General features: G+C 35.1%; 1 protein-coding gene across 6 annotated transcripts in view; it reads right to left on the reverse strand.

Moving 5' to 3' along the window:
* Window positions 1–26,542, reverse strand: part of RICTOR (RPTOR independent companion of MTOR complex 2) — an 83,550-nt gene that overhangs the window by 21,711 nt on the left and 35,297 nt on the right. For 4 of the 6 annotated variants that reach the window (XM_080638690.1, XM_080638689.1, XM_080638687.1 and 1 more), the window contains 20 exons: window positions 21,940–22,066; window positions 20,923–21,092; window positions 20,524–20,591; window positions 19,163–19,230; window positions 16,636–16,718; window positions 15,208–15,295; window positions 14,163–14,253; window positions 13,960–14,026; window positions 13,776–13,856; window positions 12,014–12,114; window positions 10,330–10,492; window positions 9,837–9,938; window positions 7,819–7,865; window positions 6,032–6,167; window positions 4,921–5,120; window positions 3,740–3,866; window positions 1,759–1,923; window positions 1,188–1,264; window positions 996–1,074; window positions 14–123 (listed from right to left, as the gene is read on the reverse strand). In XM_080638690.1, the coding sequence (XP_080494816.1) occupies window positions 14–123; window positions 996–1,074; window positions 1,188–1,264; window positions 1,759–1,923; window positions 3,740–3,866; window positions 4,921–5,120; window positions 6,032–6,167; window positions 7,819–7,865; window positions 9,837–9,938; window positions 10,330–10,492; window positions 12,014–12,114; window positions 13,776–13,856; window positions 13,960–14,026; window positions 14,163–14,253; window positions 15,208–15,295; window positions 16,636–16,718; window positions 19,163–19,230; window positions 20,524–20,591; window positions 20,923–21,092; window positions 21,940–22,066 (2,150 nt within the window). Of the gene's footprint in view, window positions 1–13; window positions 124–995; window positions 1,075–1,187; window positions 1,265–1,758; window positions 1,924–3,739; window positions 3,867–4,920; window positions 5,121–6,031; window positions 6,168–7,818; window positions 7,866–9,836; window positions 9,939–10,329; window positions 10,493–12,013; window positions 12,115–13,775; window positions 13,857–13,959; window positions 14,027–14,162; window positions 14,254–15,207; window positions 15,296–16,635; window positions 16,719–19,162; window positions 19,231–20,523; window positions 20,592–20,922; window positions 21,093–21,939; window positions 22,067–26,542 lie in introns of those variants that run through there. The other 2 variants (XM_080638688.1, XM_080638692.1) reach the window with 2 other exon arrangements.

Below are 26,542 nucleotides of genomic sequence, written 5' to 3' on the forward strand. Positions count from 1 at the left end.
TTCCAAAATTTACCTTTGGTTGCTCCGACGAACATAGTTATCACCATCAACAGGTTTGCGGTATGTTGTAAGTGCTTCATTTAGTTGTTCTTCGATCAATTCAACATACTTTAAGTTATATTCCTAAAAGAAGACACAGGTTGACGTAATACATTTAGTGGATTACGTTTTTTATAGTATGGTAACTTATAAGGAAGGAATAATTGAAGTCCTCCTTAAGGAAGGCTGAATTTTTATTTTTTTTTTTTAAGATCTGAATGTGGGGCTCATCCAAATTACTGCTCTTCATACATACAATGAGTTTGAAGAGTTGACAATTCATACCATGACTATTTTCGTCAATTTGCCAAAAAATGAAGAAGGAAATACTTCACATCTGACTTTAACCTGAAGAATCCCAACAGACCATCATGCGCTTCAGTATTCCTACAAAAGTGTCAGCTTATAAACTAGTAAAAAAATTGCCAGAAAGAATGAGACCAAGCACTTATAGTCAATTGTGAAAACAAAATAATGCATGGAGAGTTTTATTCTATTAATGGCAATGATACATTTTTCTTAATGGTCTTGTGTTCTTATTTACTTCCTAACAGCATAAGCTAATTCTATCTTTAAGAGCTCTAGATTTAACTTTAGTAATAACCAGAGATAATGGGTATCTTGAAGAGTAGTATTTCTTTACTTACTTCTGCAGGTAAGACCTTAACACCACAATTATTTAGAAAGTCACTAAACTCCTGAAATATTTCTTCCTGAAAATTTTTGCTGAAATATCCAAATTATATAAAAGGCCTGGATAAATTAAAAGCACGTATGTGCAAAGAAGCTTTGGAACTGTAAGTCCCTGTCAACCTTCTTCAGCAAAATCATTAAGTCACTGAGGCAATAAATATATGGGCATTAGCAATACAGTATTTTAAAGAATCTCTGACCTTAACCTGCATATTCACACTATTCCTCCTATTATCAAGCACACTTTTTATCCTTAGCATTACCTTTTGCCACTTTTCCATTTGTTTTGTTACATAACCTCTTTCATTTAGGTATGAAAACCCCTTTGGGATGGACAGAAATCTGCAAAGTAATATCAGACAATTAATACTTCAGTAAAATCACGTGATTTTAATAAAAAACAAACACTTACTTGTTGCCAGTATGTAAAGTCAAAGAGCACATTCAACATTTACCTTAGAAGTAGAAGCAAACCCTTGTCTCCAAGATGAGAAAGAGCTGGTTTCATTTGGATAAGGGCATGAAGATTGGCCTAAAATAATTAAAAATGCATAAGGAGTATCAGAGTATTACATAATTCTGAAAACTACAATTACAACAATCTGCCAGCAAAGCAGCAGGACGTTTTTTACAAAAGGAAGTATCAAACAGTTCTAACCTCCTCCTTATACTATCTACTTCGGGTACTGCACTTTTTGTCATTAAATATGTATCAAAACAGCTGAATTAGTCTGAATTCATATTTTAAATTAGGCATAATCCAAAAATCTGTATTTTCTTGTCATTAATACCGCAGCATTTTCACCAAGGATCTTCAGCAATAGTTCTACATTTTCAAGCATACATAGTTCAAGCATTTTCAGCAATAGTTCTACAAACTATTAGAAAGTCCATCAATGACAATCAAGAAAGGAAACCATCAGTAGCTTCTTGCATACTTTTACTTTGCTACTGAGGAAAGGAGTGGGGAACAGCTTATGGGGTAGTGTGTACCAAAAAGAGGTTGAAAAGAGAAAAGATGCTCACCTTGTCTTCACATGCCTCATCTAGAATATCAAGTGCCTCAGAAGAAATAGTTTTATTTTTATCATGTAACTGGGTCACCAGTAATTCAATCCCCCAGTTGCTGAAGAACTCTACATTCGCTCGCAGTAACACTCGCAAGTGTTTTGTGGCATACAACCTGCAGCTCTGCAAAAGTAGGGAAAATGCTTCCTTTAACAGAAGAAAAATAGCTAATGTAATTAATGATTTATCAGAAAATACATTTCAGTGACTGTATTTTACAACAAGTAGCTGTGATGCACACCTGTAGTGAAACTACAGTCTCTCAGAGAGCTGTTTCTGTCTTAACAAATGTGAAATTCGAGTCTGAGATCACAAGTAATCTGTGCATTGCAAGTCTCCTTGGAAATTCCTTATCAATTAGTCATTTACTGTGACAGCAACACATGAAGTAATCAGAATTAGCAGGAAAAATACCCTGTAAATGGTCAGTTCAACTGTATACTCTTTCATTTACACAATGCTTTGCAAAAATGCTAACAACCAAATACAAGAATCTCTGGGGAATTTATGTTAATACATTTTAATTTTTTCTCCTAAAAGCATTTGATCTTCAAAACGCCTCAAAAACCTCCTAAATAGAAAGTGTTGCTTTCTGTAGTAAGATAGTTTCACAGCACTTGGTTTATTAGTATGAATTTCTCCAAGTGACAGCAGAACAGTTCCTGTATTGCTGTTCAAAACTGACTGAATAAACAGCATGAACTGATCAACACCATTTTCTGTTAGAAAAAATACAAATAAAATAGACACAAATAGGCTTAATTGACAAGAATTTGCAGTGTTCTGGAGTAAGCACAGAACAAACATCACAATGTATGTTTCCTAAGACAAGTGCCATCTATGCTGAGACAAACATAGCTGGTAGAAAACAGTATCAGATGTTCAAATCTTATCTTCAGTTCTTCAGTTCCTACACCTTTAAGGCTATGACAGACAACCAAGTAATTTTCTTAGATGTTAAAATATAATTGGTCTATGCTGGGATGCATGTGAGTACCTGTACTGCAAGAGACAGGTGAACTGGCCAGGTTGGACACTTGAAAGAAAGAGTGGAAAATGTGAATGTGCATAGTTAATTTCCAAAACTTTGTCTCATTATTTCAACTCAAAATATCACGTGCACATTTCCACATATTCAATATACAAAGGCTTATTTTTTGGAAGAGAGACAGAATAACATACCACATGTATCAAGAAAGACTGTGGAACAGTCATTTGAAACTCTGACCTAGGCTGCACAATCACGTTGAAATGGCTTGCATTCCATTAGTGGTACACCTTGTTCTTGGAATAGACAACTAGCAGCGTAATTATTAAAAGAAGAGAACAACAGCCATTATGCTGAAATGATCACTCGGTAAGTTAAGCTTACAGAATAACACAGTAATACAAAAGCAGAATTCAGTGTTACACTAGTTCAAGTGTTAAAATCTGTCTAGAATGAATCTTTGTTACTGCTGCAACTATACAAGTATGATACAGAGAAAAAAGATCACAATTTTCACTTCTTGTAACATAATTTGTGAACAGGAATTAATCAAAATAGCTAGCAAAGAATTAAAACAATTATTATTTTCTGTTTGGAGGAAAAAAAAAGAGAAACTCGTGACTCTGATGTGACAATAAAATGGCAAGTAAAATTTACTGCAAATATACTTGAAACAATGAGCTAAAGTGAAAAAATACTTCCAGCTTTATACATACAATGGGCTCTGAGTCCCTGTTTGAATGGCTGAATTCCTTAAACACAAATACAATGTATGGTGTGAAGTTCACAGCAAACTGAAAAGCTGCATGAGCAGGAGTTTCATTTCTCTGAACACAAAAATAAAAACCTTTTTGGATATATAACAGCTTAAAAATCAAGTCATACACCTTGAATAACAAAATAAACATCTAGTGGCAAATAATGCTGGCACATAAGTAGAATCAGACTTACATCAGTAGCTGCTGTCAGGATTTTAGAAAGGATGACTCTTGCTAACCCATCTCTGCTGTAATCCAAACTAGAAACGGTCAGTTTTAACAAGTGATCCTGGTTCTTCAAAGAACAAAGATTAAGAAGACTGGGGGGAGAGGAAGTGGAAACGGAGAGAGAGAATAAAAAAAAATTTAGTCTTTGAACCCACTCAAACTGACTTATTTCAGTCATGAAGTTAAACTTAAGTACTTTGAATTAGACTTTAATTTCTATGCATAATACAAAGTAAGTTCTCATAGGAAATGAAGTTAACTCTAACCTGTTACATCTGTGAGAGTCAAATGGGGAGCAGACAATGCACTGAACTGCAAAGGGGAAAACCCCCAAATGAATATTTTTTTATAACTGTTCACTAATAATTTTGTCAGCATTCTTTAATTAGTGACTTTGAGCAGGAAAAATAGTGTTCATGAAGCTCTGTGAGCAATTCCTCATTGTAAAACATTCCCCACTATTCTAGCTTGTCATAAGGTTAGTGCTATTAACTGTCTAGATTTTACTGTAAACTAGGTTTTCTTACACTAGTAGAAAAAATTGCATTCTAATAATCATTGAAAACAATTTAAAAAAACCCCAGAGTACATCAATAGGCCTTAGTTTATTTGGACCTTAACAAAATTTTAACTTCACAGCTTCACTCAAAGATACTAGTCTGAATTTGGGGTACAACATGCATCATGGCATTTCACAAAGAGTATGATACCTGCCAGTTTTCAGTGGTGTGTGGGTTTTGCTGATTTGTTTGGTTTTGTTTCCCCTCCTCCCCCCATCTTTTCAGTAGAGTATCATCCTTCTTGATACTGATTTCTGTCAGATAGACGTGGAATTTCATGACAGATTCACAAAATCTGTCAGTAATGGCAGCCTAAAAGACTCCTCCTTAACAAAACCCAAACAAATGAACACACTCCCCTCCCCCCTAAAAAAAATCCCACCCCAAAACAACACCACTAACACCCCCCAACAAACAAACAAACAAACAAACAAAACAACCCGCACAAAAAAAAACAAAACCAAGGCATCCCTCCCCACTCCAACTGGGGATCTTTATTTTTCAGCTTTACAGATGGTGGTGCCCCTGCAGGTTATAATTTTCATCATACCCATAAGCACAGTTTAAAGAGAATAAAAACACTCACCACTGAAATACATTGCATTTTTCAAGCATTTTCACTCCATGCGGGTGACAAGAAAGAGTACCAAAAAACAGGAAGTAGTGCTGGCTAAGGGTATTCAGTAACCCATTATTTTGAAGACTACGCTCAGGTTTCATTCCTGATGAAGAGTTAAGCCAATGTACAATATCTTTAACCAAGTCCTCCAGGTAACCTTGTCCATCCTAATAAAGAAGAAGCTATTTACTAGAACTTGGTGTCTCGTTATTAAAATCCATTATTTTCATTTTCTTAAAACGTACAAACACAATGCAGATACAAAACAGAACGGCTGACTGGAAAACACAATTCAGACTAAAGAAAAAGGTTCAAGGCAAATAAAAGGGCTTATGCTTGGAGACATTTCAGGAGCAATTCTATTCTTTCCAGGGAAATGACTGTTCAACGACATATTGCTGTGACCTGAGGCATAAAAATTTTTTAGCACACAAGAAGAAAGGAGGTAGAGAAAGGAAGGATATACGTAGCAAAAATTAAAAGAACTCCAAAGCCTAAGTTGCATTTAAAGTAGCTGTATTTAATAATATTTAATTATATATTATTTATAAATATATATTCATTATATTTAATAATATATAATATATAATACAATATATAATATAATATATAATATATTATAATATATAATATATTATAATATTATTATAATATAATAATATTATATTTCTTTATTATTAAATATATTATATAATATATTTATTATATTTAATAAATATAATTTAATAACTTCTACTTATACACAATCATCTTCCTCAGTGTCTCATCTGGGTAATTTAAGATAGAATCATAGAACCATAGAATAGTTAGGGTTGGAAAGGGTCTTAAGATCATCTACTTCTAACCCTCCTGCTATGGGCAGGGACAGCTCACACTAAACCATGCCACTCAAGGCTCTGTCCAACCTTGCCTTGAACACTGACCACCAGGGATGGATCTTAAGTTATGCTTCTTAATTACATTGTCTATTTTATTTTTAACATCCAAAGTCTACAGAAGTCTTCACTAAAATTGAGTTTTTTCCTCTTAAGTGGCATACAGCAGCACTACTCATTCTAAAGAGCTGAAAATTTCTTACCTCTTCTGATTCAAGAAGAAATTCAGTAAACTGACAACCCACCACAGTGAGCTGCTTAGCCTTTGCATACTCCAGATCCAGGTTGGCATACAGTTTACTGCTAGGCTTGTAAAAATATAACAATCTCCTTACAAACCTATGGAAAGTAAGAAAAGATAGCTGTTTTGCAGTATGACAAGGACAGGCTCACAGTACAGAATGATGCTGGTAGAAAAGTTACATTATCACTAAATTAGTTTATTGGAAATACATTTTCAAATGCTATTAAAAAGAGTAGCAGGTAGCAGTAATGAGACTATACAGATACACCTTCAGAGATGCAACTGTACTACACATTATGAAGGGTTTTCCATGCCATGATTTAAAATAAGCAAAGGAACTAAAAATCTCTACATTCTTAGAACCCACAGCTTCCTTCTTCCCATGCTTGTAATTTACTTTGCTGCAGTTTAGCCTGTGGTGGAGTTTCAAAGACTATACTATCTTCACTTAAAAAGACCAAAACAAGAATTTGTGACATGAATTTTCTTCAGCTACTTTAGTTAATGCTACTGTGAAAAATACATTTTTGAGTTCTGCCACGAAAAGGCCGTATTTGTTCTGCAAGAGTATTTTCATTCAGCTCACTTTAGCATTTCTGTGGAATAACATAGTGATTGCACATGCAGACTCAGACTTTTTGAGATCATGGTATATATAGCTTGAGTTCTGCATTGCAGAAATCTTCAGCAGAGAGCTTCCCCATATCAATTCTTTGTCAAAAAATAAACACACACTTGTGCTTAAAAATAACACAGAATGTTCTGTCTGAAGGTAGGTATGTTGAACATTAAGAAAACTTAAATAGAGCACTGAGCCTTTGGTAAAAAAGTGAGAGTAAGCCACTATCCCAACTCCAAACACAAGATGAATTATAAAGGCAATCTGAGGGCTTCTTCAAATTTTGTCAAATGAAGTCTATTTTATTCTGGACTACTAGCAATAAATATGTTATACATATTAACACATTTATATGTGTGCCTGTATGTGCATAGTCAAATGTATATATATGTATGTATTTCCATGTACATGTGTAGACACACACTGCATTAACTATATTTCTATAAAATGAACACATCCCTATCAAAAATATCTGGAATTTCACAAAAGTAGCAGAAGCAGCTTTCCATGCCTACAGAACAGAATTAGTCTCCAAAGTAATTTCATCAAATAAATTTCTGAAATTCATGTTAAAAGGCACATTCAAGCACTAATTATAGTAACACTATTACCATACATGCACAAAAGTAATAAAAATGCCTAAATGCCAACAGATATGAAAGGAACCAGAGCTGTACTTTATTTTCTCCAAATCACTGATGCTTTCCTTGCCATTAAGAGCAACTAGAAATAACTTCCTTTTAGTTTTTGATGAAAGCTGAACTACATGAATGTACAATTGTAGACCTATTGTGTCAAAATTTGTCACGTGTTGACATTAAACAGTAATATATTAAATATCAAAGAGGTAATACTTCAGGGTTTAAAATGAAAACAGGTGTTTGTAAAGCTGGTATGATTCTTGTTAAGGAACAAACATATAAAGTATCTGTGCATGGAGAAGAAACTACTGAAGCTTAAAGTCCTATTTAAAGCAAATCCTGCAACCTTATTATGTTAATTTGCTAGTTTGCTCCTTATCTAGAGATTAAGTTTTACAAGTTTGATATGCAAGAACAGTTTACTGCAATATTAAAACCCAGTTTTTCCAAATTTCTCTCTGCAAAGGAAGGCTAATTTTTACATACCTGTGTAATTGTTCGTCTTTATAGTTCCTTAGGTTTACATTTGGCCACTAGAAAAACAGCAAATATATCATTATATGAAACTTGTACATCAGTCCTTGATTAGTCACTCAAATTTTGTCATTACTATTAAAGTTATATTTATGTAATAAATAGAAGTGTAAGTTTTCTTGCACCTAATGTTACCTATAAAATCCCCTTATTTTATTCACAAACCCACACTTCCTGCCCTAATAACTACCTTTTTTTTTCTAGAGAAGGACAGGGAATGTCAATCACATGCAATGTGTATATGGCCCCACTTCTAATGAAACCAGCAAACTATGAAAAGCTAATGAAGAAAAGCTTTTTCAGTTTCTTCTCTGCAAATAAAAAAACTGATCTGCATGATAGAGAAATAATTTTTTGTAGTAGTTTCATTATTACTTGTTTTAAAATAATCACTATTCTGTTACAATTCACTTAAATACTGCTTATTAAAATGGTATTTAAACTCTTCTGCTGATATTTCATGAATGTTTTAAGAAGGATCACACGAAGCCATAATACTCCTTCCTGGACCCATTCTTTCTATTATATTTTCCTCTGGTTTTACAGCCATCTGTTGTCTCTGTCGCTTCAGATCTACTTTTGTTGCTACTAGTAAGTATCTTCATAGAACAGATGGAGAAAACCTTCACAAACCATTCTTCTTTCCTACCTGATACACTTCCTTAGAGACATAAAACGCATAACTTAATGATTCATAGAACTGACTACACTAGTAACAGTGCCAGATAAAGTATGAAGCTCTACTGTCAATGACAAAGTTACAATTCCTCCATACTGACCACTGCCACTTTTGCTGCTCTTTTAGCAGCTTAGACAGCAAGCTCAGCAAGTAAAAGAAGCAGTAAAGGACCACAAGATGCAAGTAGTGGGGTTGTTAGAAAGCTGATGCTCCACAGCTGTCCACAGTCTGCGACAGAGATAAGAAGATCCGCATGAGATAGCCATGTACAAACACTGGAATCTGGATCCTTCTCATTTGAAGACTAAATATGGACCACTCTGATAACATTATCTTAGCTTATGCTCGTGTGCATTTTAACAGAAACAGAAATGGTTAGAGTTAAACCAGAAAACACACAAATTCCTTATTCTAAAACACAGAAGCCCCTGATTTTGAGACATTAGCAACAGTTTGACAGGACACTAGAAAATCTACTGCTGGAGAGGTCTGAGACAGCATGGAAACTAGCAGCTTGACTTAAATTTCACGTAAAAAAACCCTAACACCTTAGTTGTCAACTACATAAAGCTTCCATAGTCCAAGTATTCCTCTGATTAATTAGGAGTAAGATTCTGAAAAAGTCCGTTCATATCTTTAATACTGAATCAAAAGTAAAAAAAAAAAAAAAAAAAGATCTGATTAATCGTCATAGATCTGTAGTAATCCACTAAACTGCAGTTAAAAGCCTCTGAAAAGTGAAATTTGGTGGAGCAAAGCTACTTTAATATACATATTCAGGTCGTTATACAAGACAGATTCTTGCTCTCTCAAGTCTCAGGGGTTGAGAAAAAGAGGAATGATAAATAATTAACAAATATTTAGGGTTTTTACTGTTTTAATATAATATTATGATTGTCACCATTAACTCTTGATTGTCCTTTGATTATCTTTATAAAAACACAGTAAAGAAGACAATAAGAAAATGTTACTTGAGGTAACAACAAATGTCTTTGATCCACAGAATGACAGGAGCTATTTAGATTTGAAAACTGTACTGAGTACCCACTCAGAAAGTATTGTGTTTAAAAGCTGTGCATTAAATATATTCCAGATAATGCCCTCCCTATTTTTATTTTATAAAAACAAGTTAATTTTATAATAAACTCTATTATATAAGAATATTTGTATTAGTTTAAAACTTAGGAGATTGCATATGGAGTTAATGTTAGAAAGTCAAAGCTCGTATGTGAAATGCAGACTTCTTTCAATCAATTTTGTACAACTAATATCACACCCTTTTTAAGCGTACCTTCAGTATGGTCCCTATTAAATTCCAATTCCAGTCAAGATTCTCTTTATGATTGAGAACTTGGCTGTCTCGAAGATTCATTACAAGCGCTTCTTCTGTATCCTGGAATACAGACATGAAAAAACTCCAGCAAGTTTCCCTGCACCATTTTTTTCAGTCTTGTCACATGACATACTTACCAGTCATGCAACAATCATTAAAAGGGGTATGCTTCATAGTAGTTTACGTTTGAAAGTAAACTGCATGGCTATAATCTAATAGCAAGAGATCACAATTGGTCCCAAAAGGCATCAAACCTTGGTGTAATTTCACTCCTCAATTTCTAGAAATACAATATAGTATCCACAAGTACCTAACACAACAAATTAAATAAATAAAATACTACAAAGAAATCATGCAAATGACTCTGAATTAAACCAGAGTGAAGCTTGGGGGGCAGGATCTAAGCGTCCAAAATACGAAGTGAAATTCAGTTTGGAAAAATCGGTAATACCTTTAGAATAAAGATGTCTTTCTGCACACGGTACTGATCCCTTTTCTGGTGTGTTGAGATAGCTTTCTGAATAATGTGATCTAAATGGAGGCTGTAAGGTTTGGGTCCTCTTTTCTTCATCTCATGAAAACGTTTCAAGCAGTTGAGTGCGGCACTCGCTCTTCTAATAGGAAAAATACCCTATGATCAGTATTTGGCAATTGTTATCCAACAGCACACCACTGCTGTATCTTGAATAAATAAACATAGCCCATGAAAGAACCAACCAACAATCTGAAGCAAACAAGAAGAAAATAATTTTCTTAATACAAGTTTTCTTACACCCATAGGCATCAGTCTTGTACTGAAATTATACAGAAAATTATCTTTCAGAATTTCTATTAGTGAGGAATCTATCACACTTCACAGAAGATATCGTAAAGCTTAAAGTATAGTGAGATGCCACAGTAGAACAACATTCTGCAGTAAAGAGTTGAGTGAGGTAGTTTCAACTTCACCTAACAATGTAATACTTGTAAATTCTGTTGTTTATGAGTTTTGCCTGCCCCACTTTTTTTTTTTTTCCTTTTTTCCTTAGAGGGTGGCAGGAGTATAAGCAGTATTTCTGTTCTTTATATCTAAATAAGTCAGCAACAGCATGTAAGAAGTTTTCCAGGAAAAGATAAGTAGCAATAGAAACAGCAGTTGACAAGGACAGAAACAGTAATTACAAAGCAGTGGTAGCAGAAAAGAAAACTGCTGAGCAAAATAAAATAAGGAAGTCTAAAATGAGGAGGTAAGTCTACCTTTCTTCCTTGTAAATAAAAATTCTCATAGGGGAGTTTACTTTATTATTATTTCTATTATTTTCAAATAAAAGTACTTTTGGATTTGGTCACTTATCCAAATTATTTAAACTTAACTCATAACAGGGCTTACGAATTTCCACAGTATGAAACAACACAGTGTTGACCAAAACCAAGGTGTCACCCCAAATAAAAAAAAAAAAAAACCAAAAAATTTACTTCTACAAAATCACTTTCTTTCAACAAAACCAGGAAGTCTCACTACTCTATCAGGTATGTCTACAAATGTCAAAATGCAACAAAAAAAATGCAGGTAATCCAGAAATGTGTCCCATCTGCTCTTCATCCTTCCTCTGATCCACAACTTTGCTCGAGGGAAATCTGTGGAGTTTCAGCTATGCCTTTTTTGAAAAATAACTGTGTTATCACCTATCAAAATCTTCTACTGACCTATCAGAAACTTTCAAAACTAAAGAGCAGAAAAGCACCAAGTTTCTTTGAATCACTCTACAAACAGCATTTATTTCACAGTAGTATTTCAGAAAGAGTTTGTAATTTATTGCTGACAACACAATGAACAATAAAATAGAAAATTATGATACATTTATCAGCACAGTGATGTGACAAGGGAGACCTGGAATGGCATGAGTAATTAACAAAGACATTTCCTATAATTTAATGTTAGAAATCCTCCCCCCAAAAAATAACCATTTAAATTAAACTGTCTTTACAAACAAATGCAAGTACATCAGGCAGCATTTATATACACATGCTTTTGTTTGCTTTTAAATAAAGATAGTAAAGGTTTCAGCTACCAGAAAACTTGTAGGTTTTCACTCATCTGTAGAAGGAAAAGAAGATGTAAATAATTTTATTTAAGTGGAACTTAGAATTCTTACAGTCTTTTCTCTTTCATGATGTCAAAAGATGCTGCCATGTTCATTAGTGTTGGTAAGCAGTGCAGGTGATGGCTGTGAGAATGAGGAAGAATTGTGTTTGCCTAAAAACAACAAAAGACCAGTTAGAGTAACTTATTACAACATTTTCAAGCCATCTGTTTAGGATCAACATTTGAAGAATCTACCACTTTTCACAATACTTTCACTAATGGCTTAAAACAATTTTGGATTTCAGAGCCTTCTAATTTATTTAAGTGTTAACATGCAAAAACATGCAAAGCATCACATATCCTGATGTCATGTGTATTAAAGTACAAAGATACTTAAAACCAGAAACACAATTTAAGCTGATGATTTCCATTAAAAACTTTCTGCACAAAAAAACTCAACAAAACAAAACAAACAAAAAACCCCAACTCATTAACTAAATTAACATCCTAAGTTACCAGACACTGAATTGCCTTTGTTTTGGAAAACATAGGCAAGTATTTTTGGAAATAAAACAATGAAAATAAAGAAATTACTTCAATCTCCTAAACTAAACAGAAGCACACACATTTGTTAAGCATTTTAATAAACAATTCTCTCTGACTAATGAACTGTCTCTTCAGAAAGCCAAAAAATACCTGTGCTTTGCAGCATACTCAAATGTCAGTAACAGAAATATGGCATACAGTTATTACAAATTCCTCTTTTTAAACTACATGGCTGACTGAATACTTCAGAAATTTTCACCAATTATTTAAAGAAATATTACTAAAGAGGCTAAAGGACAGATTTGTTGTAATCGTGACCCATGCTGCTGAGCTGAGATGTTGTAAACCACTGAGGTAATAACCCATTCTTTTTTGGACCATTAACCATCACTGAAATGAGTCGATAGTCTGAATTTGCAGACTACGTCTGGTAACTTATATTCAAATTTTTGCAAAAGTTGTATTTTGCAATCTTACAATCTCTTAAAAAGTAGGGTTTTTTTCAACTTTTTTTTTCCAAATAACTGCAAGAAAAGTCATCAAGAAGTGCTCTGCTGCATATGCTGCTCTTGCCATCAAGAGAGGATGAAACAAAAGAACTGTTTTGCAAGAATGGTAAATCATATTACTTCACACATTACTAACAGCTCCTTGTGAAGCTGAAAGATAGCACTGGAGCATATACGAAAACAGTAATATCATCTCTATACTAGAATAGTTTAAATTAAGAGAGAAAAGCTACTGTAAAACGTACGTTAGGTTGAGGGAAGCAGCGCAAAGTAAGTAAGGTCTGCTTGCCTTCTCTATAGCATGGGCTACCCATAGCAGTGCTAACAGAGCACTCTGCCAAATTGTAGTTGCCTGAATGAGTAATATCAAGTGTCCTGGACATACCAAGCTGAACGTAAAGAAAACTTTTCATTTATCATCATTCTGAGGAAAGCAAAAATCAGAAAGTCCTCTTCCCAGACACAGCAACTGATGGACAAGTTTGCAGGACTCCATCTTAAAATACAACTGGCTAATGAGGCAAGGAAGTGTATTGGTGAGAGTCTGGGAGCTGAGGATTATCCTTGGAGCAGAGTCTGTAGCACTTTGAATACTTTCCAACCAGTCTTCCTGGTTTTGATGTATGAAGTGCCAAAATATGTAGTATAGATTAACCCATTATTCTGATGAAAAATAGATGTTCTAAATTCATAACACAAATTCAAAGCTATAGTTGGAAATACATTATTTGCAACTAGCTACTATTACTAGTTATTCTCAGCACAAGTTTTACTTACCATGTGCAAAAGTTCTCCTAAAAGGATAGTTGCTCTAACAGACACATGGTCATCACTACTTGTGATCACTTCAACCAGACCCTTCAAAAAGTTAAAGAATTATTACAACACTTAATGTATAACACTTTATTTAAATATTTATAGGTAAAGAGCAGGAAGCATCTATTCAAAAGTCATCAGTTACCTCTAGAAGTCCATTGGTAATAAAAGCTGAAAGCACTAAAGCCAAATAATTATCCATGAGATCAGGCCTAAGGAGAAAAAAAGTATGGAAACAGTTTAGAAAGTTAGTTTCTTATTGTGTCTGCAAGAAAAAACAACAAATATTTTGTTACCACCACCACAAAACAGAAACAAGGGTTTACAGTAAGCTCATTAAACACTCACCTTGACCTGGCTCGATGGGGTAATACAGTTTTAGCTTCAGCAGCTACAAAGCCGTCAGAAAGTCTCCAACAGTCCTGAAACCTGCTTGGATCTAGGACAGTATGGACAATTGTAATTATAACACAGGATTTCATAGTGTTATTTTAATGGTTATCAGTACGCAAATAACAGTTCTGGCAAAAAATAAAAACTAAAAATAAAAAATTAAGGTTTTAAATTATACAAAATTTTGTCAGAAGGGATCTCTAGGAAGTTGTCTAATAGATACTCCTGAACAAAGTAAAGCTAACTTCAAAGCTACGACAAAGACTGTATACACGTGTTAATCACAATAATGACATTTCCAAATCATAAACACATTAAACTTGTTTAACATAAAACACTGCTACATCAAAAAATTGAAAATGTACATCCATATAATGCAAAGTAGCAAGTTTGCAACACAGACCAATATATTTACTTATAAATGCGGAATAAGGATTAAACTTTTATAATCAACTAGTTCGGAGAATTGCTGGAACGCTACAGTCTGAAACTTGCTTCTTTAGGGCTCATACTTCTGCACTGTGAAAGAAAGCAGAGGATGCTCTTGGGTTTAGAATGGAGTAATTCTAAAGATAAAAGACTAACTCTGCTCAATACAAAGACATGGAAAAGCATACACTTGCCCTAGGAAAAGTCTGCTTAAGTGCAGTGGAAATGGCTAGCACACACACAATGTATAGAAAAGACTCCCATTCAGTTACTTTTTTTGTAACATTCCCTAACTCTTTTAACAGATCAAGTAAGTCCAATTTGTAGTAATATGTTTACACAGTCATTTGTGTAAATGCTCCATTATGCACCACTGCTGATCTTTATCAAACTTACAACACGTAACAGCTGATAAAGAATTTTAAATAGTACTTCAGAGCACCCAATGAATTAGTTGATGAAACAGGTAATAGTGACATAATTTACAGTACAGAGGAGACTGTGAAGGGTTCAAACTTGTAGAAAGGCTTAGTAGACAAAATTCTTATGTGAACTGTTTCTAAATACTCACCTACACTGAGAAGTGCCTCAATAAATTCTTCTGCATTAACAGGGAGAGGAAGGCGAAATATATCGTAGAGAACTTCAAGCAGACCTCGCTACCAAAAAAACCAAACAAACCCAGAATTTAATAGATTTACAAAAGTTGTCCTTTTGTTCTCTATTAATATCTAAGTTGATATTTCTAGAGTGTGCTAAAATTGGTATAACCGTTTCAGGTGGGGTTTTTTTTTTTTGGTAACATGATTATATTGATAAACTGAAATAATCTGAAGAGTAAGAGAAGAGGCTTGCTTACTTTAGAATTGTGCCTTATCACACTGAATTCTATAGAAATTCAAGCTACTTGGATTACAGACTTTTTAGAATAGTTACTGCTGCAACCATCAACTTCTTGGTTGGTAATTGGGAAGCAACATTTTTATTTATCTTGGATTTAACTCTGATTATTACGCTTTAAACTGAGACAAGGAGGCACAAAAGCATAAAATGTAACCAGTTCTAAGTAACTTTAAATTTGATGGCTTTGTAATGGAAAATAACTGAGGTGCTTGAAGGTCGTTGACATAGTTCTAGGTCCTTACGACCTTAGTACAAAAAGTGTAAGAAAAACAGAACAGAAAAACAGGACCTGGGGATGGGGAGTATCCGGGACTAGCAGATGTCCACCATGGGCACAGTTAAACTAACTGATAAGTAGAAGGACAGAATGATTGCTATGTTTTTTTGGTGTTAATGAACCCATTAAGCTGGTATAAACATCTACTGGGGAGTATCCAGACTAGCAGATGTCCAGGATGGGAGCAGTTAAACTAACTGATAAGTAGGACAGAATGATTGCTATGTCTGTAATGTTAATTAAGCTGGTGCTACAAAGACTGCCAGAAGTTATGAAGATTGTTAGAAAAAGTAAACGACACTCAAAGACCACCATCACATTTTTGTATGCATGCAGGCAATTGTCTGTAAAATGATGTAACTCATACATAGCCTCATGAATATGCATGTATGCCCAGTGACTATATAAGGATGGCCTGTAAAGCAATAGAGTGATACACGTTAGGAGGAGCTATCCCCCGTGTCTTCCGGCGCCGCAATAAAGAATACCTACTTGTCAACTTGAAACTTTGTTGGTTGTTCCTGGAGTTTTCTCCTAATCAAAACTCGTAACTGCAGCTACTGTGGAAACGCTCTGACTTGGGACCAGACTGAAAATTAATTTATGTATTTTTCTCTCCTCCATTCCCTGCTCTCAGACAGGGTGTGCTTTTCACAGGATTTTTATAATGGAATTATAAAGTCAGGGATCAAATAAACTCGAGGATAGTGGTCTCAGTGGAGTCTGTGTTTAAACCACTAAATTGTTAAAATTTTAAGAATATCTTAAGTAGAACACCCAATATTATACCTACATCAGTACTAAATGTTTATCACCTACCCGTATTTCCATATTCGGTATACAGAGTACCCCAATAAGAGACTGAATCCCTGAATTTCCAGGTTTGCACAGACTGATAATACCTAGAAAACATTAAATACTTAATAATATCCCTACACAAAAAAAAGAACCAAACCAAAAAAACCCCAAAACAACACAACCACAAACCAAAAACATTAAACACATTGAATTTTACTTCCACTTTGAGTACAAGCACAGATAATAGAACTTACCAATCATAAAATATTTTCACCTTTATCATGCCATCTCCTTTCCAACAAATAATATTTAACAAAACTTCAATTAAAAAGAATTGTTTCTTCATTAAAAACTATAGATATTTTACCCTTTCTGCTGTGCACAGTATTTTTAATTTATCTGCAAAAGCAGCATTTATTAAATAAATGGCAGAAAGAAAAGATAAAATTGTTGGTAAAGAATGAATCTTAAACCTGAAAGATCTGAATCATCTTGGCAGAACTGTGAGAAGTTTCTCCATCAAAAGGTGTATCTTAGCCTACCAAATTATTCAGTTCCTTTTAACATAAATGAATTCTAAGCAGCAAGTTTAAACATACTTGGAATATCATTCTCTGTGCACAGTTTTAAACCATCTTTTCCTAAATGACTAATGCTCATTTCCAGTTTCAACATCGTAGATTTAACTTTGCATAAAACCTCAAAGCCTGTCTTATAATTTGGTCCTTTCATACTGTATTTTTGCTCAGTTTAGTATTTCAACATAAATAGAGAAAACCTTCAAACTGTTTCTAAATGTTACACCTACAGGTTACATTGATCTTTACCCTCAATTTATATATGTCTCTTCATCAAAAATGTGGCTGCAAAGACAGTAATCCTGCTCATTTCCTTGACCACTTCTCTTCATACTTCACAGAATGAAAATGTACAGATAGATGCTATTCAGAAAATAAAAACACTTCTCCAAAATGCAACTTTAAATGAACAAAAATAATTCACTTTGTCTTACAGATCATAAACAAACCTCAAACCATTATTCATTAAATATTACTAAAAAATGGAAAACATCATCTACCAATTTATTTTCACTAATATAAATTTAATGACGTGTTTAATATGAACTCTACTATAGTCCTGAATTTCAAAACTTCATGTCACAGAAACTTAAGACATGTACATATGGCCATGTATGTAATAAGGACATTTAAGAGTGCTCCAAAATGCACCTCAAAGGTCTTTTGCAAGAGGATGTAGTGGCCACATCCCAAATGCAATGCAGAAATAGGTTTGGGTGCACGCAGTCATTGTTGCACGCCTGTTTTATCTCTAAGGACATGATTGCCTATGAGGATAAAGGACATAACAACCACCAGCTCTGAAGAATAATACAGCCTAGGAAATCAGGAAAGCAGAACAGTGTAACAAAAGCAGTATAGATATGCAAAAAAACCCACCCAAAAAGCCAAAATGAGAATCAAAGCCCTGCAGTCTGGTTTGGCTGCATGTCCTTTGGGAAGACTAACAGCATAAGGACATCTTTGTATTAAAAATACTTAAGATGTTAGGCACCAACATAATAAAAAAGGGCAACTGTTTAACAGTGAAAGTGCCATGGAAACTAATGTATTCCAAGACAATTGTTTCTTCAGCCACTTGAAGTTTCAGGCATATATAATTAGTTCAAAGTGCCTGAAGAGAGTTGCTGCATCTTCCTTACTATCAGAAACTGCTTCCTAAAATTTCAAAGTTTGTCACAAACTTCTGAAGCTTCCTCCCCAAACAAATGAGAACACATGCAAAAAAATTCTGAAGGATACCTGGATATTAAAAGAAGCTTAGTGATCATTTTCAGAACACTAAAAGACACAGCAAATAGTCTTACAATGAAGAAGATTCTCCATACAGTTTGAATCTTTAGGAAGTATAGCCTGTAAAAATCCTACTCAAAGTTTTGGTAAATTATCATATAAACTGATAAAGTTTATCCGCAAGACACCATCTTGTCTAAAAGAGTGAGCAGTCCCTAAGGCAGTATCTTCATGTTAGGTATTATAATAGTGCAGAAACAGGATTTAGGAGAAAAAAAAAAAAAAAAAAAAAAAAAAAAAAAAAAAAAAAAAAAAATGCTTTTTCAATTTAGAAGTGTCTTCTACACAAAAAGTCCCAAACTGGTAGTATCTCCTCACACAGAAAAAGATTTCTTATTTACACTGGCAGCACTGGCAGAATGATCTCAAGAGCAAATTCTTACCTTATGATGCTACTTCCAACACCCTCTCACTCAGCAGATGTCAAGAACTACCATCAAGATACAACTTTATAAGGCATTCTATATGAGAGGTGGGGAAGTTGTGTCTTGTCAAAGTAAACTATGTATGTGTCCTCAAATTTTACAATACCAAAACACATCACTAGCATTGTATGAACGTATTCATAGAAATTAGACATATCAAATTAGACAGACTGTCTCTCAAAACACTCTTGTATACTAGAAAATAAAATTCCCCTTCTAATCATCCAGCTTCAAACAAACAAAAAATCTTACCTGCCCATGATCGAAATGCTGCCACTATTCCCATTTTACTAGCTAGGAAACGTGCTTCTCTGTCCTCTCTGTCATTAAAACAGCAAATGTCACAGTACAGTTACTTACTAAAAACCAACCAGTGTTACTAATGTAGGAAGTAAAAAGTAGTTAACAGATCTTAGATGGGTTACAAAATCCAGAGTGAAAGAGATAGTTTACATATGCATATATGTGTGTATATGTATTTATGCAATATGTACAGAAGCACACAGAGAGAGAAAGATTAGAATTTTTGTTACCTCCCCTTTTTCAGGGGAGTTTCCATGGTAGGAGGATAACATCACAAAGTAAACACCCATATGTGGTCAGACAAATCACTCTGCACCTCCCCTGACAGGAAGTCTACATTAGGGATCTAAAGATTTGGATCTTACTTTGTTATCCAGACCTAAGCATCTAATGACATTTGGTAATTAAAAAAACCTCAATAATTCAAGTTGGAAGCAATCTCAGGAGGTCTCTAATATCAAAAGCTGGACAAAGAACTTATAAGCAATCAGACCAGAAGTCCTGGTTTCAGCATTTCATGCTCAGTATACAAACTGAGGGGAGTTACCTGTAAGGCCCAGACTGCTCCTCGCTTTGGGCTAGGTATCGGTCGGTGGGTGGTGAGCAACTGGTGCATCACTTGGGTTTACTAATTTCTTTTCCTTTCCCTCTTTTAGTTTTATATTCTTTCCCCTTATTATTTCTCCTATCATTATTATTATCGGTGTTATTAATTGTGGGTTTGTACTATACCTTAGTTACTGGACTGTTGTTATCGAACCCCTGGGGTTTACATTCTTTCGATCCTCCTCCCCATCCCTCCAGGAGCAAGGGGGTGAAGAAGTGGGGGAGTGACCAAGAGGCTGGAAGGTTCTGTGTTGCTGTCTGGACTTAAAGCATGACACCAGACCAGGCTACACTCCAGACTTGGGTTTTAGGAACTCTCAAGCATCAAGGCTACAGGACCTCACTGCACAGCCCATTCTAACACTTAACTAGCCCCACAGAAAATTCCACCCCCCCACCTTCTCACTCCTTATATCAAGTTGGAACCTCTCTTGTTTCAACTTCGCCCAGTTGCTTCCTGTCCTCCCACCATTCACCACCATGAGGGGCCCAGGCTACACCATCTTCTTAGGTACTAGAAAGGCTGCTATTTGAGGAAGCATGTCCCCAGAACTTCTCCTCTCTGGGTTACGCAAGCCCTTTTAAACGTTAAATGTTTGTTTAGTATTAGGTCAATGCTTTTATTTTCATTTTGGAAAGAAAAATAGTTCAATTTCAGTACCACGAACACAACTGATAGCACAAGTAGCAGCACTGGCACTTACTTGACTTGTCCTTCTGCTGTATCTGGATTATGCCTGTAGTGAAAATCCGTGTAAGGAGCTAAAATTCGCTAAACAAAAAAAAAAAAAAAAAAAAAAAAAAAAAAACAAAACACAACCCAAAAACAAAACAAAAAAAAAAAGAAAAAAGAGAAAAAAAAAGATATACATTACATACATTACTTTCACATGAGAATACAAACAGGTCTTGCCCTTTCCTCAGTCCCACTCCAATCTGTCATGTTATTCCTGCTTTATAAATCACTACGCTCTTAGCCTAAAATACTGTATTTTAAAGATTTTGCACTAACACAGAGGGTGAAATCCGAGATTAAACTTAAACATTTTCATTAGTAATACAATGTTTAATTTCTGTCACTAAATAAGTAAAACTGAACCCACCTCTAATTCTACATCTGCTCGCACATACTGTCGGGTCTTTGGATGATTAATGAGGTGCAAAACTGTAGTTATGAGAGCCTCATTTATTCTGCTTAGCTGACAATCAATCACATTTTTCAAGATGGTACTTAAACCACCCCGAAGAGCCACCACCTCTGGATTCTGAAGTGCTAAATAAAGAAAAACACATCACTTTGACCAGTGGTAGGAAAAAAAAACATTTCACGGCTTAAATATGACAAACTTGTCTGTTTAGTACATTTGTATTTTTCTTCCTGAACACTGCTGAGGCACATGTAAAGCTTTTAATGGAACTGACTGACATTAGCAATGAACTGAGATTGTGAAAGGTATATATTATTATAGTATTTTTTATATTCTAGTATAAATATTTTATACTAAGCCCAAAGAGTAACAGATTATTTATTTCTTTAAAACAGAAGTTTGTCTTCGAAACACTGCTGAAATTATTTCATACTGATTTTGAAAAAACTTTGAAAATCAGCACCCACAGACAAGTATAGGGAGCTGGGATAAGCCACCATCCAGATAGCCTTTAAGTGGTGGACATATACACTGACTTCCAAAAGCCACCAAACCACAGTACCCACTGTGAAAAAAATTAAAGGAAGATGTTTTGTAGTTCTCCAAAATCCTGTACATTTGTCAGCGTTTCACGGATGGAATTCTCCCTACTTTCAGTCCATTAGCTTTAGAAACATCAGCTGCAGCAGGGAAATATTTTTAATGTAAACTAAAAATTGGCAAGTCTTAAAGGAAAGAACAGCACCTGAAATCTTCAGGTACTTAGATTTTGATTTTAAGTTAAAGTGGTTTCAGTTTATATCAAACTAATGACTAAAATCCATGAAACTGACATTAAGAGTATTTAACATCTGATTATACTCTCAATTATTTGAATATCATCTATTCAACACAAACCCACAGAAAAGAATCTCTTGAAAATTGATGACAACCATATAAAAATTTTTCTTAATTAGCTTTCAGTTATCTTACCTAGTTCACAGATAATGGCTATACATGCTCGAACCATTCTGTCTCTTTCTTGAAGACCATCATTTCCAACTGCTATCAAAGAATTAGTAATAGAACTGGGGAACAATGATGCATTCACAGTGATCATCTGCCAAAAATGAAAGAAAAAGCCCTCTGGTTTCTTCACAGTATTTCTCTAAATGTACTCACAGATTCACCAGCAACCTGTTTCCTAGATACAACCAGACAGACTACTTCATTTATTACTTGGTTATACCTGGCTAATCCTCAGAACTATTTCCTTTGCTCTTGAAATTCTTTGTCAATTTACTTTACCATTCTCTTCCTGCGTCACTTTTTTATTTTTGTATTATATTTTCATAATTGGAAAGGGTTACAAATATGACTGTTGCAGTGAGAACTATGGATACCTTTTTTATATTTCTTTTTCCAATAATTTCTTTATCGGCAATGAATACTATACAATGACACAGTAGATTACAAACTCTCCTAGATTAAGTCATACCACAGCAGATTCTTCAATACCTATTCAACTGTTTCATTAGCCAAGACTAAAATCTGCTGTTTCATACAGAGATCCTTAGATTGCTGCACACATTTCAAACACATTAAACTGAAAGCAAAGATGAAAACAAGACCTGCGTCCAATTAAAGCAACCAATCCTTCAATTAAAAAAAAAAAAGGGCAACAAATTTGATAGAAAATAGAACAATGTATGTAATAGCCAATGCTCCTTTAGACTACTGAAGGGTCCTGCATTATGGAAATCCTCAACAGATGATCAGAATTTACACCAGATTCAGGAGCAAACCTCTGTGAACACATTAAAGGCAAAAAAGCCCTGCACCAGAACAACCAACCAATACCATCAACTCCTTGCCCTCCCCCAAATGAGGCTTTGACTGCAAAGGCTGAGTAACTCTTCACATTTTTTCACAGTTTGTGAAAATTAAATATACATATCCTTTTTACTCTGGAACATGAACATCACCAATCAAAATGTATTACAAAGGAGGAAGTAGGTTATCTGACTGCTTAAAAAGGGAAAAACGTAATGTGTTATAGCCCACTAAACCATGCAACTTTCTTTTTTTTTCTACTAATAAATGAAAGTGAGATGTAAAAATAAAAAAATTTTCAAGAAAAAGATAAATAAATAAAAAAATCCATCAAATATCTAAATACTTAAAGCTAGTTTCCAAAGTTTTTGTTTAATATCCCTTTTGCTGCCAACAAAAGCAAGCTTATCATTATTTTTCCAAACTTGTTTTGCCCTATATTCACTTTACAGCTCCTTCAGTATCTCATAGATATCTGTTCAGATAAAGGGGATTAATTGTTTTGCCTTCTTTGCAAAGTATGTCAAAATAAGAAGAGATCAACCATTTTGGCAAATACACTGTAACACTTTAACAAGTTCATTTTTAAAATGTGTTTTTGAGAAACTTCTTGTCGTATATAATATCGTCACCCACAAAACAGGAAGCTTTAAGATAGGACTCTAAAGAAAAAACAAACTTTTCCCCACCCACAGAGTCTTTCACTTTTACAATGCCACGAACTAAAAAGAATTAGCAGTAAAATGAGCATACCAATCTACTTCTACTAAGCTTTCACATTTGCTTCTATCCTGCTCTAGGTATTGAAATGAAGTTCTAAAGACCAAGGACAGGTGATGCAAGACTACTTACAAGCAGCTATGATGAAATAAGTATGCCTTTGTTGTTTAAAGATTCCTCTAAAGAAGAGGAAGAAAGAAGGTGGCTCATACTGTACCTAACCCTGACTCTTGCTTTGAAAATAAAAACATTCCCCTGTGTATTAAATTATTTTTAAAAATGGTCTTACTGACTTCTATTAGATGGAGAAATAATTTCTGAAGCAACTTTATGCCCTTCTTTTCATGGCTGAAGACACTGCTAAACTGTAAAGCTCCTATTAGGAAATACAGATGCGACTACAGTCAAAGAGATAGTGAGCACTCAAAACCTTAAAACAATCAGAGATTTAATTTAAAAATTTTAAAATTATCTTTCTCTTCCTGCATATATTTTTAAAAGAAATTTATTACATGCATTTTATAAATTCATTAAACAGGATGTTTTATATTTTGATTTTTTTCCTACTCTATGAAAAGAAAGTGTGAAAATATCTTAATTCTGAAGTTTTGTATCTATCCTAACGTAAGCATTTTTTTCCATCAAAGATAAGGTTAAAGAATCGCATCAAGAATTTGAAACTGAAAATAGTTCTGTGATGCTGGTGGAACCCAGTTCAGCTCTTCCACGGCTCACAGTAAATCACCTCCTGCACAAATGAATTAACTGTTTTATCTGCCATGTGCTGTCCTCTTCTAGACCTTTATATAAGCTTTTAGAAATCCTGGTATCAAGACACTGAGTCCAAGATACTGAGGGTGATGGAAAGATGACACCAAGCTGTGTGGTTTGGTTGATATGGTGGAGGGAAGGGATGCCATCCAGAGGGACCTCGACACGCTTGTGAGGTGGGCTGATGCCAACCCTATGAAGTTTAACCATGCCAAGTACAAGGTCCTACACGTGGGTTGCAGCAATCCCAGGCACAGCTACAGATTGGGCAAAGAAGAGATTCAGAGCAGCCCTGCAGAGAAAGACTTGGGGGTGTTGGTCGATGAGAAAATGAACATGAGCCGGCTTCAGTGTGCGCTCGCAGCCAAGAAAGCCAACTGTATCCTGGGCTGCATCAAAAGGAGCGTGACCAGCAGGTCGAAGGACGTGATCCTGCCCCTCTACTCTGCCCTCCTGAGACCTCACTTGGAGTATTGTGTGCAGTTCTGGTGTCCTCAACATAAAAGGACATGGAACTGTTGGAACAAGTCCAGAGGAGGGCCACAAGGATGATCAGGGGAGTGGAGCACCTCCTGTATGAAGACAGGCCGAGAAAGTTGGGGCTGTTCAGCCTGGAGAAGAGAAGGCTGTGTGGAGACCTCATAGCAGCCTTCCAGTATCTGAAGGGGGCCTACAAGGATGCTGGGGAGGGACTATTCATCAGGGACTGTAGTGACAGGACAAGGGGTAACGGGTTCAAACTTCAACAGGGGAAGTTTAGATTGGATATAAGGAAGAAATTCTTTACTGAGAGGGTGGTGAGGCACTGGAATGGGTTGCCCAGGGAAGTTGCGAATGCTCCATCCGTGGAGGTGTTCAAGGCCAGGTTGGATGAGGCCTTGGATGACATGGTTTAGTGTGAGGTGTCCCTGCCCATGGCAGGGGGGTTGGAACTAGATGATCTTAAGGTCCTTTCCAGCCCTAACTATTCTATGATTCTGTTCTATGATTCTATTAGAAAAGTGCAAGAGACGGTAACAAAAAGAAAGTGTGAAAATATGGAATGTGCCATTTGGGATGTGTGCCACAGTATTTCCTGTGAGAGTGAGCTTTCTCAAGTACTGACTGCCCTATGCTAATGCATGCTTAACTCAGATAGGACATGTGAAAGTTGTTAATTTTACTGGCAGGCAGGTGGGTTGGCTTTTTGTTAGTCTGACAATGTCTTTTAAGAAAAAAAAAGAATGTTCTAAGTAGCAAAAGGTGTTGGGAAACATCTTTCATCAACATAGTTCTCAGCATCAAAGAACATGCATCCCATGCACAGCATCCTTCTACAATGATGGAGGAAAAACCAGAACTGGTGGTCACTCCATGATTTTTTTAAATGCTTATCTTTCAGGATCATTTCTTGAAATCAAACTAGTGGAGTTACTTCTCTTGCTGCATCTCATATATTTCAAGCAAGACAGAAGTCTTTGATCTACTAAGAAAAGTCAAAAAAAGACCAAGAAAAATAAGAACATTGCTCTGACCCAAATAAAACCAATTATAAATCTGTTTCCATTCCTCTTCTCATTTAAGTTATGCTGGCTTCACATTGAAGCTCTCTTTTTTAAGCAAATTAGCAAAGAACTTTTACAAATTGTGACTTCTACAAGGATCCATTCCTTTATAGTAATGTTCTTCATTTATTTGAGTTTGGGGGGTGAGGGGGTGGTGCTGCAGCTTTAAAACTTTTTGGTGCAACAGTTTATCAAACATATTATCTCTTCTACAAGACAGAAACCAAGCGAGCTTATTATACGAGAAGAAATTGCACATCACATTTCCATATTTTCAACATATATATATAGCTAAAAAAATACATATACACACAAAACAGATTAAACACACAATGCTCCTGGGGAACCACTCTTCCAACTACCTAAAACTTTACTTGAGGTAGTTTTTGCCAAGATGCTCAGTAGAAGAATATAAGCACAATAAACAATAAGTCCAGCATAAAGGCAGAATACCTTATATAGCTGTATATACCAATTTCTCTAAAATGAACTTGCAAACACAGCTACCAGCTTCAAACATCTCAAATCTGTGGGTACACCACACAGTAACCACCACAGACTACCTACATCACATTGTGTATCTAAGAACTATGAATAGCATGAACCTGTATGGAGACAAAGCAATAAGGCTAGAAACATTCCCTCAACTGATTATTCCAGCATTAGCAATTTGTCTCATTTCTCAAATGGCAGAAGATCTCCCGTCCTTGATTCACAGATCCTTAAAA

This window comes from Psittacula echo (genome assembly GCF_963264785.1).
Source record: "Psittacula echo genome assembly, chromosome: Z".
Classification (NCBI taxonomy): domain Eukaryota; kingdom Metazoa; phylum Chordata; class Aves; order Psittaciformes; family Psittacidae; genus Psittacula; species Psittacula echo.